General features: G+C 41.9%; 1 protein-coding gene across 3 annotated transcripts; it reads right to left on the bottom strand.

The window, feature by feature from the left end:
- Positions 1 to 416: 416 nt before the first annotated feature.
- Positions 417 to 16,880, bottom strand: LOC110503535 (high affinity cGMP-specific 3',5'-cyclic phosphodiesterase 9A). Of its 3 annotated transcripts, none has more exons than XM_090219100.1 (20): positions 16,703 to 16,880; positions 16,047 to 16,255; positions 11,495 to 11,565; positions 11,056 to 11,133; positions 10,766 to 10,809; positions 10,514 to 10,568; positions 10,320 to 10,390; positions 10,113 to 10,200; positions 9,857 to 9,941; positions 9,258 to 9,332; positions 8,898 to 8,984; positions 8,651 to 8,755; positions 8,397 to 8,479; positions 7,933 to 8,089; positions 7,395 to 7,508; positions 5,073 to 5,177; positions 4,666 to 4,794; positions 4,303 to 4,398; positions 4,002 to 4,085; positions 417 to 3,163 (listed from the first exon to the last, which is right to left on the bottom strand). In XM_090219100.1, the coding sequence occupies exons 2-19, from the start codon at positions 16,113 to 16,115 to the stop codon at positions 4,035 to 4,037; spliced, it is 1,563 nt and encodes a 520-aa protein (XP_090075226.1). In that variant the 5' UTR covers positions 16,116 to 16,255; positions 16,703 to 16,880; the 3' UTR covers positions 417 to 3,163; positions 4,002 to 4,034. The 3 variants fall into 3 exon arrangements, with proteins under 3 accessions (XP_090075226.1, XP_090075227.1, XP_090075225.1); XM_090219101.1 differs by having other exon boundaries at positions 4,002 to 4,079; XM_090219099.1 differs by lacking the exon at positions 4,002 to 4,085.
- Positions 16,881 to 17,456: the final 576 nt, after the last annotated feature.

Here is a 17,456-nt window from a genome sequence, read left to right as displayed (position 1 = left end):
CAAACATTGTGGTGAACGCAGATTTAATCACTTATGATTAACATTCCAGTGAACTTATCTCCAACACACTTTCACTGACAAATTCAGTTTAAAGAACAACATTTACTTGATAAGCCATGATAAGGGCCTGTACAGAGCTTTTAGTGGGGTCAGATTACCACATCCCGGAGTATTTACTGACGCTGCCAGTTGAGGACTTGTGAGACGTCTGTTTCTCAAACTAGACCCTTAAATGTACTTGTCCTCTTGCTCAGTTGTGCACTGGGGCCTCCCACTCTTCTTTCCATTCTGGTTAGGGCCAGTTTGCGCTGTTCTGTGAAGGGAATAGTACACGGCGTTGTACGAGATCTTCAGTTTCTTGGCAATTTCTCGAATGGAATAGCCTTCATTTCTCAGAACAAGAATAGACTGACGAGTTTCAGAAGAAATGTCTTTATTCCTGGCCATTTTGAGCCTGTAATCGAACCCACAAATGCTGATGCTACACATACTCAACTAGTCTAAAGAAGGCCAGTTTTATTGCTTCTTTAAACAGGACAACAGTTTTCAGCTGTGCTAACATAATTGCAAAAGGATTTTCTAATGATCAATTAGCATTTTAAAATGATGAACTTGGATTAGCTAACAAAACGTGCAATTGGAACACAGGAGTGATGGTTGCTGATAATGGGCCTCTGTACGCCTATGTAGATATTCCATACAAAAATCTGCTGTTTCCAGCTACAACATTAACAATGTCTACACTGTATTTCTGATCAATTTGATGTTATTTTAATGGGGGAAAAAATAGCTTTTCTAAGTGACCCCAAACTTTTGAACGGTAGTGTATATTAAAGGATATCAATATGTCCCTTTAGCTCTGCTTGGCAAAGCAACAGCATCTCCTTCGTGATAAGAGTCTGTCATGGCTAATTAAAGCATTCCTTCTGGTTAATGTAAATACTGTGGGTCTTGATGTCTTGCACGCAAGTGAGAACTGCGCAAAGGAGGGAGGGAGAGAGGGAAGGAGAAAGGGAGAGGGGGCTGGAGGGTAATTACTTTCATTCAAAGACTTCAGACGTGTCTCTCAGTGTCAACTGAGAGTTGTCTTTTCTTTGAACAAACTTGAGTGATGTAAAAAGGTTATAATTGTCTCAGGAGTTAACTCACTCTCTTGCTGCCCCATCATCAACAGGATAAGACATGTCTGAGGGGTGTTTATTAGTAATTGGAATGAAAGAAAACAGCAAAATTATACTGCCGTGAGAATCAAACAAAGACCTAAAACAAATAGTTTACAAGCAAAGCAGAATTTATCAGAAAGATACCCCAAAAAATTGCAAGGCCTAGTGATTACTTTCATGCAACACGAGGAATAAAGATACTTACTTCCCTCTAAACAAAAGGACTAGGCTATACTCACAGGACCTAAGTTCAGCCCCAAGAACCCATCAAACAGATTGAGAAAAGAGGTGAAAAGGTATTGGACATGAAGCCAACTGGCACAGGAAACAAGCAGAGGAAAGTTCTTTCCATCCCTTGCCATCAGCATTTAGCAGCAGACCTGCAGCAAACATTAAAGTCAGTATTGACATCCTATCTCTTTGGATTCTTCGGGGCCATATACTTTATCATCCAATTGTCCTCCGAATCATGTAGGTCATAAAAAGTGTAATCACCATGTAAGTATCGTCTTACAGATGGACAATAATCACTCTTGAAAATGTGAAACAGGTTGCAATCAAAAAAGGTTATAAAACAGGCACTAGTAAATCTACTGTACCTGTTGAATACCACCCACTTATCTTTGTGGAGGGACACTAAAGAGAAATGTGGTAGCTTGGGGTGGTACAACAAAACTGGCGAAGAGGTCCTGTTTCAACACATACCTAGTCAAAAAGCATTAAGCTATAGGCTACTACGCTCTTAAAATGGTTTTCCTAAATGACAATGAGTAGGAAATCCAAGCGTAAGCAAGGGCCATCCATATTGTGCATGAAGCATAAACAATAGAATACAGATATCAAGTAAAGTACATACATTTTCAAAGACTCCTGAGCTTGACCTCCCATTGGTTCATTCATCCCTGCACCAATCAGAGAAGAGTCAATGGCATGACTCATGAACCTTCGATGAGAATTACATTCTGAGATGAAAATCAGACACTACTGTGCATGTTAATCTCTTCTTAACCTGTACCTTTTCAAAATACTGGTGGAGTTTATTACTAGGTGACAAATGTAATATAAAAGGATGTTTGTTTTTACAACTGTACTGTATTTTACACAGTTTATGTAGGATGTGCTATGCAAAACTAAAAACAATATGAGAATAACATTTTAGATTGTAATGAAACACTTTTGTAATAACTTACAACATGTATCTCAGCATGAATATACTGCACAACAATGGATGTGCTAATACACAAACCTCAAAATATGAATTTATGTAAATTAATTCAGTGCACACACTGGGGAATAATTTGTTGAATTTGTTGGAATAATGTTTAACCCTCGGAATTATGTTAAAATATGCTGTGTACTTGACATGTTTAAATCAAGAGTCCATTTATTCAAACGGTTTCAGAAACAGTTTTGCATTTGAATAGGAGAACTGAAAAGGAAAAGAGAGTGTTCTAGCATACAACTTAGTTGCTATTTGTAATAGGCAACATCAACAAGTGTGACTAAAAACAGAAAGCAGAAAATATGGCATGTTGATACCTACAATGACCAATTGTCACTCAGAAATTATGATAGTATACACCGACAGACCAATTTTCCAAATGTTTGGTCTTTTGATCAATCCGATCAGATCATTTGCCCATTATTGGGCAAAAACATCAGAAATAGGCTGCCTGTGTGAACACAGTAATTGATACCTACAATGACCAAATAGCTTTCAGAAATTACAGTAAGAACACACATTGGCTATATTCCAATGTCCCTGATACATGACTTCATCCTAAGTAGTATGCTAGTGTGGACATTGAAACAGAGACATTGTCCTTCTGTAATGTCCATAACAAAACAGTGGAGATCACCCAGGGTGTTTCATGTAGTCTGAGGCTGGCTCAGTGTGTAGAAGAGAACTCTTTTCACCCTCCATCTTGTCTTCAAAGACGCAGATCAGGACGACCCACGACCTTTTTGAATTTTTGGATCATAAAACGAGAGCCAGAGCCCTAAAATGAAACAAGCACATCAGGATATCAGACTGCATTCTCCAGAGACAGGATTCTGAGTAAGTGGCACACACACACACACACACACACACGCACACGCACACGCACACGCACACACACACAATGTGCTTTAAGAGGACAAAGCATTCTTGATTGTGATTTGGCTCCATCCATCACAATGCTCTTCGCTGTGGAAAATCTTGCACACTATGACCTTGCAAAACCACACACAGCAATGGGAGAGAAAAACTGTCAAATCGTAGACGGGGAAGATGCCATTCGGTCGTCAGAACGTTATCAATGAGTTTGTGACGAATCCCACTACACACATTGATGACGTTTAGACAGCGCAACGTTTTCACCACTTTGCTTTTGCCACTGGGCTGCAGGTCTATGTAAATGACCCCGCTTCGTTTTTTTGGTGTTGAGGTGAGTGCCCTCCCTCCCAAGGGCCAGGACTGATTGGTGCAAATTGGAGGGGAATACTATAGAACTGAATCATTTAACTATAAACCTCATCTTCAACGGAGGAGCCTCATCTTGCTAGTGGTTCCAAGTACTCAAACAGTCTGTTGTTATTTTTGTGAAAACACTTTTTTTTATTTTTTTAAATGCAGTAGAGTTGAGCTGATTCTTTTGGTTTATTCGGTTCTTTTTTCGAAAGCAAATTCAGAGTGATGAAAATATTGTGCGGTCGTAGTAGAAGAAAACTTTGTGCTCCTACTATAGCGAGCTCACTAGCTTGCAGCAGTGTTGTTGTTGGCAGACTGGAGAGAGGCAGAAGAGAGAGGGGGCACTCAGGACTAACACTACCGGCCAATCAGAGTCCGTTACTTACACAGTACCACTGTGCTCACAGCAGCAGCAAAGCTTACTTCTTCTTCCCTCCTAATGACATATTTTCCGTTTTCTTCTTCTGTGCCTCATTGAACAAAAGACACACCTTTATGTTAGAAAGTGGTTGGACACCTCCCCAGGATACAAATACCCTGGTTGATCGTGACTAATAAGAAATTCCAATTCTGTCCAATGTTTTTCCAACGAGGAAAATCGGGAATTGGAATTTGACTGGAGTTGAAATGGAATTGACCCCAACCCTGAAGGACATTGTAATTATTAAATGTGAACTGTTTTCATACCTCTGTCATGGCATCATCGATCTGCTTCAGCTCCTCATAGTGGTCTCTAGAGTCTCTCAGAGGCTGCACCATGATCTCCTCAATCTGGGGGAAGAGCTGCAACACACACAGGGGAGGTTGGTGGGTAGGTCTTCAGGACAGCAGCCTTTTCTAGTCAATATGCAATTATCCACTGGCATTGTTTTCAAGAGGTCATGAAATATAAGAGACGTGTACAAACGGAAGCACACACAAACACTCACAGGCGGCACGCATGCACACACGCTCGTGTGCACAAACGCCAACACTGCCACGCGCATACTGCGCTTACACACTATGTTTATGCTGTGACATTTGCTTTGTGGTTAAAACACACACGCCTACCTTCAGGACTGTCTCAAACATTGGGATGAGGACAAACTTGATGAATCCGATCTGGGCAGTGGGCTTGGTCACTTTGTCTCTGTCCATAAACGGAGCCACCGGCAGCCCTTCAGTCTTCTCCCTGTCACTCTGTCAATTCCCGAGACAGGAGGGTTTGTACATGTCACCTCCGCTCTTTCATGACATCATTCTTATCGACAGACTCACCCCGATGAAGGCCAAGATGGCCGAAATGTCGATGATTTTTTTGTTTGTTGACCCTTCTAAAGAAAGCATGCACAACTTCAAGAGTGACAGCCGAACCCTGTTTTCACTCCAAAAATCCAATCAACACCATTACTAGACTCACTATTATTAGACTTTCTTATTACACATTATTAGACATGATTAGACTGGATCGAGGTCACCTGCATGAAGTACTCCTCCAGCAGACAGTCCACCCAGGGTTCGGCCACCTCTGTTGGCCGGACCTCGTTGGAGATGTCGCAGCATTTGATCAGAACCATCTTCAGCTGCACACATAACAGCCAAGGAATACAAAGTCATTTTCACTGTGCATCATGGCAACACAACCATAGTTCTTAGCATTGGCTAGCTAGTGTGACTTTTCAGGAAAGGTCTACAGTTCCGTGAAAAAGTGTTTGTCCACTTTCTGATGTTCTCTATTTTTGCATATTCTTTTATTCGGAATGTTATCAGATCTTCAACCAAAACCTAATATTAGATCAAGGGAACCTGTAATAAGTATGTAATTGTTGTGTTATTGGTTTGGTTGAAGATCTGATAACATTCAGTATCAAAAATAATGCAAAAGTAGAGAACATTTTTAAAGGGGGCAAAAACTTTTTCACGGCACTGTGCTTGTGGTAAAAGGCTTTGGAGCACTTAAGGTTAACACAGGCACTTTATCTTAGAACCCTCTGGCTTTATTCCATAGGATAGGACATCTGACATCATGAAACAGACATCCGTGTGCTGCTAACAGTTTAGCGTCTTCCACCGACCCTGTCCCTGTCTTCCACTGTACCTGTGTCGGGCTTGGACCAGTGATCCTCTGCTTGGAGACACACGTGACTGCCCTCTTTGACAACATACCAACCGTTTGAGCTATCAAAAAATATCTAGTTCGATATCTCCGTCTGCAACATTTCCAGATCGCTGTGGAGTGAGTTTACAGTACGTTCTTAACTCCATTACAATCACATAACACTGCACGACCAAAAGTGTGTAGACACCTCCTCGTTGAACATCGCTTTCCAAAATCATGGGCATTAATATGGAGTTGACCTCCCCTTTTCTGCTATAAACAGCCTCCAATCTTCTGGAAACTTTCCGATAGATGTTGGAACATTGCTGTGGGGACTTGCCTCCGTTCAGCCATAAGAGCATTAGTGAGGTCGGGCACCGATGTTGGGCGATTAGGCCTGGCTCGCAAGTCGGTGTTCCAATTCATCCCAAAGGTGTTCGATGGGGTTGAGGTCAGGGCAGGCCAGTCAAGTTCTTCTACACCGATCTCGACAAATCATTTCTGTATGGACCTCGCTTTGTGCATGGGGGCATTTTCATGCTGAAACAGGAAAGGGCCTTCCCTAAACTGTTGCCACAATGTTGGAAGCTCAGAATCGTCTACAATGTCATTGTATGTGAAGCGATAAGACTGGAACTAAGGGGCTAGCCCGAACCATAAAAATCAGCCCCAGACCAGTGTTTCTCTTCCACCAAACTTTACAGTTGGCACTATGCATTCGGGCAGGTAGTGTTCTCCTGGAATCCCCCAGACCGGACTGCCAAATGGTAAAGCTTTATTAATTACTTCAGAGAACACGTTTCCACTCTTGGAGGAGAGCTTTACACGACTCCAGCTGACACTTGGCTTTGCGGTCTTAGTGCGGCTGCTCAGCCATGGAAACCCATTTCATGAAGCTCCCGACAAACAGTTATTGTGCTGACCTTGCTTCCAGAGGTAGTTTGGATCTTGGTAGTGAGTGTTGCAACCGAGGACAGATGTTATTTTTGTGCCACAGTATGTGCTTCAGCGTTCCTGTTCTGCGAGCTTGTGTGGCCTACCACTTCACGGCCAAGCCGTTGTTGTTCCTAGATGTTTCCACTTCACAATAACAGCACTTACAGTTGACCGGGGCAGCTCTCTCAGGGCAGAAATTTGACAAACTGACTTGTTGGAAAGGTGGTATCCTATGACAATGCCAAGTTGAAAGTCACTGAGCTCTTCAGTAAGGCCATTCTACTGCCAATGTTTGTCTATGGAGATTGCATGCTCAATTTTATACACCTGTAATGTGGCTGAAATAGCCGAATCCCCAAATTTGAAGGGGTGTCCGCATACCTTTGTATTTATAGTGTATCTCCAGGCCACTATTCAAAGTCTTTCTTGGGTATGCCCTATTTTTCCATCCATGTCTTTGTTATAGAGCACCCCTCCTAGTTTCTGTCATTTCCTGAGGCTATTCCTGGTACAAAGGTATACCTATTTGGCACATCTTGATGTTTTTATTTATTTTACTAGACAAGTCAGTTAATAACAAATTCTTATTTTCAATGACGGCCTAGGAACAGTGGGGGGCAGAACGACAGATTTGTACCTTGTCAGCTCGGGGGTTTGAACTTGCAACCTTCCGGTTACTAGTCCAACACTCTAACCACTAGGCTACCCTGCCGCCCTATGTACAGTATACATAGTCAGTTGATGTCATGTGATGTACAATACGTACGCATGTGACATGCTCCTCGTTGGTGAAGTCAAAGCTGTCCACTTTATGTTTGAAGGAGTCTAATATCTCTCCATGCCGGGCCATGTCTGTGGCCAAGATCAGGGTAATGATGGCCTGTAAAAGGGAGATGGAATCATCACAAATTATGAAATCCCCCTCCTGCCTTAGGCCAACTCAAAACATCTTGTGGTTAGTTAGAGAGAAGGAAATGCAAAGAGACAAAGGCTGTATGATAAAAATATTATTATTGTACCTTTATTTAACTAGCCAAGTCAATTAAGAACAAATTCTTATTTTCAATGGCGGCCTAGGAACAGTGGGACATTGTTCAGGGCCAGAATGACAGATTTTTTACCTTGTCAGCTCGGGGATTCGATCTTCCAACCTTTCGGTTACTAGTCCAACGCTCTAACCACTAGGCTACCTGCCGCCCCATATAGTGCACTACTTCTGTCAATAGTGGTGCACTAAGTAGGTAATAGGGTGCCATTTGGTATGCAGAAAGAATCATTGTGCATTAGCCTAGGTCACCACCTACCTGTCGGATCTGCTTGTAGGCCTCCAACTCAACGTTGGCAAATATGTTGCACTCGGGCAGCGAGAGGATCTGGAAGGCCACGGCGCAGTGATGGTTCTCCAGGGGAGATATATCGTTGTAACGCACAGCCAGCTCTGTGCGAGCATTGATCTGATACCTGACAGGCAAAATAAACCTCTGTGACATGAATCAGTTTTCCTTGACAACATGACCTGACCAGGGAAGCCTATAATCACCAGGACCCAGAGTTTTACCCTGGCCATGTCACATGGTCAGGACGGAACTCCCGACCTTACATCAAAACTGGAAGTATGGATTGGACCATTTCCACCATGTAATAACAGTATTTAAGGAGTTCCAAAACATCCGTATTGTGTCTGTCATCCACATCTATTCAGATATCTAAGTCAAGGCTGTAGAGCAGTGGGAACGTAGGCGCATAGTAGGAACCTTTGGGCACTTACGTGTTGTTGTAGCCGGGGTGGTCCAGGTCGTGGCACACTGCAGCTGTCATGAGAATGCCCATGTCCGTCAGAGTCATCTTCTCCTGAGGAACACACACAGAACGTGTTGATGTCTCTAATCTCTAATACAAGGTGCCAGGAGGTTTTTCCTTACCACCTGACCTGACCAGGAAAAAAGTCTGGACCTTAGTTAAAGATCACGTGTGTCTGGTAAATGGCTTGTATGATATTATATTAGGACAGTGGTTTCTTACCGGCAGGTTACACAGGTTAATCATGCCATACATCATCTGACTGACACAGAAGCAGTGGCGGAAGTTGTGGAACGGGTTGCTGCGATAGTTCTCCTGAATGCCCAGCTGTGAGAAAGAAAGCTGTCAATCAAACTATCCAAATAGTCATCAATGCTTTTAGGTTCTCTTCTTTGAAGTTGTTGTACCATATCAATTGCATATCCACTTGCACATTGAGGTAATTGCTTTTATACAGTTCTACTTTTACCAGCCAGCGTTTGAGAGTGATGGGGTTCATGTTGAATTCCTTCACCAGTCCCAAGTCATGGTACATGTACTCCAAGCAGCTCAGCATCTAAACCACCGTTCAAAGACACAGTTAAAAGAATACTACACGCATCATCATAAGGCGCAACAAGTGCTCTACCTTGAAAACATGATTGCTGACATGCACAATTGGACTAATGAAAAAAATACTAAAATATCGTTTTTGAGTGTAGTTATTCCTTTAAGTTCACAACTCGAGAAAATACTTCCAAATGTTTTACTACAAAAAATGTGATTATATAAGGGCCTGGATGGAATTATGATGGATATCAGAAGATAAATGAATCTCAAGAGAACTAACCTCGTTGTGTTCCCAATGCCAGACATCGAATGTTGGCTTCTTCAGTGCTTCAATAGTCTCCTGGGATAAGGTGTACTGTAGAAATGAGAGAGAAGTCACAGCGTCAGTCCTAGGATTAATGATGTCAAAGTGGATGTCAAAGTGATTCATATCTTTAGGTTTGAGAAGAAAAAAAAAACGTACAGCCTACTGTATATTACTAGAATCCCCTAATTCCGTACCTTTGGATAACTGTATATTACTGGAATCCCCTAATTCCGTACCTTTGGATAACTGTATATTACTGGAATCCCCTAATTCCGTACCTTTGGATAACTGTATATTACTGGAATCCCCTAATTCCGTACCTTTGGATAACTGTATATTACTAGAATCCCCTAATTCCGTACCTTTGGATAACTGTATATTACTAGAATCCCCTAATTCCGTACCTTTGGATAACTGTATATTACTAGAATCCCCTAATTCCGTACCTTTGGATAACTGTATATTACTAGAATCCCCTAATTCCGTACCTTTGGATAACTGTATATTACTAGAATCCCCTAATTCCGTACCTTTGGATAACTGTATATTACTAGAATCCCCTAATTCCGTACCTTTGGATAACTTGGAACGTCACGTCTGGGATTAAGCTTCTTCCCATCGTCTGAGAAGTTGTACTTGCAGGGACAGTTCCCGACTCTGAAGAGATACGATTAAATACATCATATTTGTATCATTGATCGGCTAGCTGTATGATTCCTCTAAATCGCAACAACATTTTAAAACCAACATAAAAGTCTTACTATAGAATATCCTAAGAAATCTGAAGCATGGCTTGGTGAGTGTCATTGATGTCAAAGGTCACCGTACCTCCCTCCGCCTCTGGATGTCATCTCATCTCGTAGTTTCTTTAGGTCATTTTTGCACTTCTCAATCTCCACAACCTTCAGTCCCTCCACTGTAACGGCAACACGACTGTTAGTACCTAAAGTGGTGAATTCAGTAACAGTGAAGCAACACACACACAAAGAGAGAAACACACCGATAGTCAAACAACAAAAAAAACCTTGCACATACACTCAACTCTTTTCTCCAACATGGCCAGTCTGTTGGTCACCTCAGTTTTCAGCTCGTTGATTCGGAAAGCCCTGCAAAAAAAAAGATGTGAAAGGGGTTTGTTTGAAAAGGCCCTGGTGAGGTATTTCTGCGGAAAGGGAAAAGGCTAAAGCGCAATGCTTCTGTCTGCAGTGAAACATAAACACACTAATTACCTGCTGAACTGCTCTGCCACCTGAGATAACACATTTTGAAACATGTCTTCTTTCTCTGTGGGCGCAAACAAACAAAAATAAATCACTCTAGTGATCAAAAATTACGTTTAGTACCCAGAGTTGTTTTAACGTTGTTTTTAAGTTTGGTTGTGATAGCTTTATGTGAGTTATGCGAGTAAGAATGAATGCAGATCTAAAAGGTCAAAGGTTAAAAAGTGTTGCTGAATTTGAACTATTGCGCTGATACTTCACCTCCGAGCTGACCGGTGGACAAAGAAATGACTTTGTACAAGGAGCTGTAAAACATGTCAGCAACATTCCAACGTCATTCATCAAGTCGTTGATTACATAACATTTGAAAAGTATTTTTACACATAGTACATAGGCTATGCGTTCTTTGGATTAACAACGGTCAGGAATCCCTTTCTATGACTGAGCTCAATCTTTTCTATGACTGAGCTCAATCTTTTCTATGACTGAGCTCAATCGAGCAAATACTGTATCATTGAGATTTGGTGATTAGGGTAAAGGTGACGTGTTACTTGGGAGAGTTGGTAGGCATGGTCGGGTCTATGGACACCAGGGCCCCTTCAGGATCCACCATCATGATGGCAGTATTCCTACGGAGGGGGAACAACAATAATAAATAATAAGAATTACGTTCCACAAAGCACCCTATTCCCAAATTGCACTACTTTTGACCAGGGCACCAAAGTAGTGCACTATATAGAGATCCATTAAGAATGCAACCTACATTTCTTGTTCACATGCTCTAAAACGCAACACACTTGCCGCTTGGTGTTTACTTGTAGTTTACTTATCATTCATGAAGCTCAGTCAGGATAGAGAGAGACGATACGTTTGTAGTGAACTTGAAACAAATGTGCTGTGTGTCATGCATACTTTCGACTGATGTGTGACTGTGAGAGAATGGCGAGAGAGACGAGGGAAGGAGACGGCTGCAGCTGAAATGTCACTGACCTGGGGATGTTGGACGAGGAACAAAGGAGCTCCTTGATGTCACACGGGCTACAATGCCGACTGAAAACCACCTGAAAAAAAAAGGGCAGACGAATGGTGAGAGTTGTCTGTCTCCCTATGCATCTCAAGCCACCTAAAAACAGTTTGCTCTCTGTGAGACCTGAGTCTCACAGGAAAAAAAGGCTACAGTGGAAAGAGAAAACAATTGTGTTTTTTAAAAGGTATTTATCCTTTATTTAAACAGGGAAGTCACATTAAGATCCACATCTCTTTTTCAAGTGAGCCCTGTATGTTATGAGTTCAAATATTGAGGACTAAATCACAAAGGCATGCAGTTGAAAATGTGTCTGAACTCAACAACTCTACCCTTGTCAGGGACCAACCCAAACTCGTAGATAATACGACACTCCGTCAACATACTAGCAACAAGTACAGTACTTGCTTCATCAACCCAGCGAGAGAGTGTGTATCATTCTCTGTAAACCACAGCAATATACACAGAAATGTCAAAACAGATAATGCATTTCGTTAACAATGTTAGTTCCTATTTGTGGTATACTGATTGTACACATTCGTTTCATATTGTGTCTGTCTGAGATTCATTGTCAAGTAAAGTGTATCTAAGCTGGCGATGTTGGCTGGCCTCCAACAACTTGAAGACCTTTTGCACAAGCAGATGCAGTAGACAATCCCTCAAACTCTCGAGCCCTTGAATAGACATGTGTCACTTTCAGGTCTCTACTTGAACCACTCTATGCGACCATAACAACAGGGGTTTGTGTCATCACAAGTATACTGGGCTTACTAAGTGCCTGGCCCTATGTATCCAAAATCAAAGCAGACTTGAAGAAATAGGCTTGTCGGTGTACAAAGGTAACAAAATCCGGTAGATTCACTTGTCCTAAGTGGGTTAAATATGCAGAGGGAATTGACCATTTTTTATTCCGGAATGCATTCAAGATTTAATGAGCCAAAGAAATTGGAGGACAGGTCCATTAGAGAAGGAGTAGCTATTTGAAATGCTACCAAATGCAACATTGCAAATAGACACTGGCTGGAAAGGGATTTTAACCAATCAGCATCTAGGATTAAATCCACCCATTGAATAACATGCAACATTCTATAAGAGAAGTTTCAAGTTTTAATGTCACGTGCACAAGTACAGTGAAATGCCTTTCTTGCAAACTCTAACCCCAACAATGCAGCAATCAATAACAATGTAAAAATGACAAGGTAGAACAAAAAGTGTTTAGTGCTTTCTGAGGTTTCTGTTTCGGATTCAATTTTTTTTATTTTATTATTAAAATGTTGATTTCGGTTTCAATTATTTATTTTTTCAACATTAAATGCACCATGCATTATGTGGGTTGAATGCTGTAACAACACAGATGAAAACAATTAATAAAAGTCCCATGATGGTAGTGACTGCCCATTACTGCTTATCACTTGTTAACCATCATTTATTCATATTACTTTACTTGAGTAAAATATTTCAGTTGTTGTGTATATTCTATTTGTTTTATTTGAAGACTTTATTATTTCATTCCAAGTCATCATCTCACCTCTATAGAGCTGCTGCCTATGCTGTCTGACAAAATCAATATTTTAGTAGTGCTTCAAGGTAAATACAGCATGCTTTTATGACTGCTGAATACCAACGACCAATCACTTAGATCATGTATTTTCAGGTAGAGATGCCTCTTGAAGAAACTGCTCTCTATGTACCACTTCTTGATCTCACATTCTTCTGTCTCCTACATAGCAAGCGTAAAATAAACATAGACTGGAGAAGTTTATCCCCGCAATGGATAATGGTCATTGTAGAACATTTGTCCTGTTGGAAACTACAACTCCTTACTACATCACACCGTTCGGGCATATGATCGGAAAAATCTCTAAAGAAACTGCAGTGCAATGTGTGCATTGAGCCCACAGGAGAAAAAAAATGAATGAAATGGAATTCAAGTAATGGAGCCGACATGGAAAAATGACTGACATTTCGATTAATCGCTCAGCACTAGAGAATAGTCTATATGGCTTAGGTGGTGGGAATCGATTTTCAGGGCCTTCCTTTCACACCTCTTGATATAGAGGTCCTGGATGGCAGGGAGCTCGGTCCCATTATGTACTGGGCTGTCCTTACCACCCTCTGTCGTGCCATGCGATCGAGGGCGGTACTATTGCCATACCAAGCAGTGATGCGGCCAGTCAAGATGCTCTCAATGGTACAGCTATATAACTTTTTGAGGATTTGAGAGCCCATAGCATTTTAAGTTCAAGGTGATTTAGATACGGAAGAACTTGAAGCTCTTGACCTTCTCCACTGCAGCCCCATCGATGTGGATGGGGGAGTACTTGCCCCACCCCTTTCCTGTAGTCCACGATCAGCTCCTTGGTCTTACTGACGTTGAGGGAGAGGTCGTTGTTTCCGACCCCACACTGCCAGGTCACTGACCTCCTCCCAGTAGGATGTCTCTGGTGATCAGGCCTACCACCGTTGTGTCGTCAGCAAACTTGATGATGGTGTTGGAGTTGTGCATGGCCACGCAGTTGTGGTTGAACAAGGAGTACAGAAGGGAGTAAGCACACACTCCTGTGGGGCCCTCGTGTTGAGGGTCAATGTTGCGGAGGTGATGTTGTCTACCCTCACCACCTAGGGTCGGCCTGTTAGGAAGTCCAGGATCCAGTTGCAGAGGGAGGTGTTCAGTCCCAGGGTCCTAAGCTTGGTGACGAGCTTGGAGGGGACAATAGTGTTGAACACTGAGCTCTAGTCAATGAACAGCATTCTCACGTTATTCCTCACGTATTCCTCTTTCCTCTGGGATGATGAAGTTGATGTGTGCCATAGCCAGCCTCTCAAAGCACTTCCTGATTACAGATGTGAGTGCTACAGGGCGGTAGTCATTGTGGCATGAACCCTTAGAGTTCTTGGGAACAGGAATGATGGTGGTTATCTTAAAACATGTGGGGATTACAGACTGGGACAAGGAGAGGTTGAAAATTACCATGAATATGCATGCCAGCTGTTCTGTGCATGCTCTGAGAACGCGCCCTGGAATACCATTGACCTGATGAAAGACTTTGGCCCGTAGCATTTTAAGTTCTTAGTGATTTACTCACTTCGGCCTCAGAGAGCGAGATCACCCAATCTTCTGAGTCGGTGGTGACACTCACACCACGATGTTGAAGCATATGATGAGAGCAAATATGAGACACAGTAGCCTATATTGTTATCTACAGTATATGTATTACATGATTACAGTGCAATGGCCCGGGAGCTGCGATAACAAGAACATACTGGGTAGGCTAGTGATGTTTCTACGCTCACAAATATCATGTTCTGTTTCTTCCCCCTTTGATAATGAATTAGCCCACCAAACAATTCTGGTTTTCCTTACAGTACAGTGAGGGACATACGTTTTCCTGTATGTGATCCTTGCGAGAATTTAACCTTTAACCCTTGAAAGCAACGTGCTTTCACCAACTGAGCCGCACAGGACCATATCTAGTTTTCCTCAGACTCAGGGGGGAGTAGAAAACAATGGAGGCATAGAACATGCTAGCAACAGGTGGCACTGTCTGTGCTCATTTAAAGTATGCCACAAACACCTGTGAAACACAATGTCACACAACCTCTTGGTTTATTGAAAACACAGCTATTTCAGAGGCCTCACACCTGACTCATGTTTTGAGGAGAATTCACAACTTTTTCACCACAAATGTAGAAATAAACAGAACATACAGGCAACAAGGTGGCACAGCATGACTGGTGCACGAGATTAGGTGTGTGGTAACCAACAAAAACCTTGGAGCCATAATGAACCCACATTGTGTCAAGATCATTAGCCACCTGTAGAGATTATATGACTTTGGTGAGCTTTTGATTTGGTCACCTGATTCTTACAGTAGTCAAACCACACTGGATATTAAGTGTAGCCTACCAATACTAGCAAAAAACATACACCATTTCACCATCCAGTCTGTCTATTGGTTGACTCCACCATTGCAGCCAGGGACCTCAATGATCGAAGAGATGTAATCACACAAGGTACTTTGGAGAGTCTAACTCTGATACAGGAGTCCCCATGGAGAGACCCCAGCCCTCCCACTGACTAGCTCAGAGTACATCCTCTCTCACACTGAGAGAAGAACATGGATACTGTGTCTGTGGATCTCATTTTCTGGTCAACCAGGATATGCGCTAATGAAAATGGATGGAACTCATGGATAGGTAATAAGAGACTCATTATTGGTGTTCACTACTTCATTTCAAGTATGCTGACTAGCTATGGTAGAGAAAATAGCTGATGGCGCAATCTGGTAACTCGGCTGATCCGGAGAATAATAGATACACTTTGAGAAAATGTTTGAAGATAAAAAAGAATGGGGAAAAAAGAGAGACAATTAGTTTATGAGGTTTCATAAAGAGGTGGACCTACCTTATCTAGAGAGATTAGTATCAGTTAGAAATCGGGGGGGGGGGGGGGGGGGGGATCTGAAAAAGGAATTGGGGAAAATAGAGATAATATAAACCTGATAGAGGAGGACCCACCTTCTGAACCTTTCCATCCACGTCCAAATAGATGGTTTTTGGGGCGTAGGAAGAGGAGCTGGACCCCATGCTGAATCCTCTATGTTTCTCCCACGTTCTCGTTTTCGTTCTCTCTCTAGCTCTCTCTCTCTCACTCACTAATCCAGCAGGAGGAAGGTTTGGAGCCCCTGTCCTCCTGCAAAGGAGCCTATATGGCCAGGGTCAGAGCCCTGGGAAATACAGGGAGATGCTATGACTGCAACACAGAAGCCACTATTGAAATACTGCAATAGACTACATTGGAACTGAGACTTGAAAATGATTAATCACTACATTTATTGATTTTACTGTCTCAATTAATCTAAAATCCAGAAAACAATTACAGGACCATCAACATTTTTTCATTTAGCATTATTATTTTCAACTGCAAATTCACTGATAAAATATAATCAATCTATTGCTATCATCTCATAATTGCGGAAACATTTCCATCCACTGCCATCAAGACATTTGAAATATTCTCACTGTTCTGACTCACGGTAACAGAAATATGAAAAACAGGATTGTAAAAAACAATACACGTTAATAAAATGAAATCACAAATGTACTCGAAAGCTCTATCTTGGAATCTAATATGTCATGGTAAAAGAATCATTAAACACATCCCAATGACATACTGTGTCAGCGATGGCGTTTTCCCCTGATGCGATGAAGCTTCTAAACTTTCCCGGCGCTGCTGATGCTACCAATACACAGAGTGAGATGGGAGAACCTGGGGGACTTTAGCAATAATTGGCACTCCGGTCCGTTGCCAGGGGACTGTTACTACGGTGAGAGAAAAAAAATAGGCTGCCCTCCTCCTATCTCCATAACGTCTTTAGTATAGAAGCACCTGCTGGTCACTACACACCCATTGCCATATGTCTTATCAATGAGATATATGCATGTATGCATGGGATGATTCAAGTATCTTTATAACTTCATACATTATTACTTGTGTGCTTTGTCAGGAAGTACATTTTCTGGAGATCAATATACAATAGGAGGTGTTCTGTAGGACTAGTGGATTAGTGGCTTGGTGGCTTGGTGTACTAATTTCCTAACATTAGTTAGGAAATTAGTACATGTCAAACATCAAATACAGTACATTGATTTGAAGGGCATATGACAAGGATGAGAACAATGGATCAAGTGAGACTGCTGCTTTCTCTCACTATCGGGAGAGCAGAGGATACGACATTTAACCATTCGGAAGTACACATAGAAATACAGTTATTTGGATGGCTCTGCTGTTATTTTAGTTATTTGGATGGCTCTGCTGTTATTTTAGTTATTTGGATGGCTCTGCTGTTATTTGGATGGCTCTGCTGTTATTTGGATGGCTCTGTTGTTATTTGGATGGCTCTGCTGTTATTTGGATGGCTCTGCTGT

This window comes from Oncorhynchus mykiss, chromosome 24 (assembly GCF_057628025.1).
Source record: "Oncorhynchus mykiss isolate SJ-2025 chromosome 24, ASM5762802v1, whole genome shotgun sequence".
Taxonomy (NCBI): domain Eukaryota; kingdom Metazoa; phylum Chordata; class Actinopteri; order Salmoniformes; family Salmonidae; genus Oncorhynchus; species Oncorhynchus mykiss.
Note: the sequence above shows the minus strand (reverse complement) of the source record. Positions and strands in the feature narration are given on the sequence as shown.

Bases quoted from the DNA above. Each gene is read 5' to 3' on its own strand.
- LOC110503535 (XM_090219099.1), bottom strand. From the start codon at position 16,115: ATGGGGTCCAGCTCCTCTTCCTACGCCCCAAAAACCATCTATTTGGAC. The intron at 10,569-10,765 runs GTGAAGTATCAG...TTGCGCCCACAG, and splicing joins GTCCACCGGTCAGCTCGGAG to AGAAAGAAGACATGTTTCAA. The intron at 8,090-8,396 runs GTAAGTGCCCAA...TTTGCCTGTCAG, and splicing joins CACCCCGGCTACAACAACAC to GTATCAGATCAATGCTCGCA.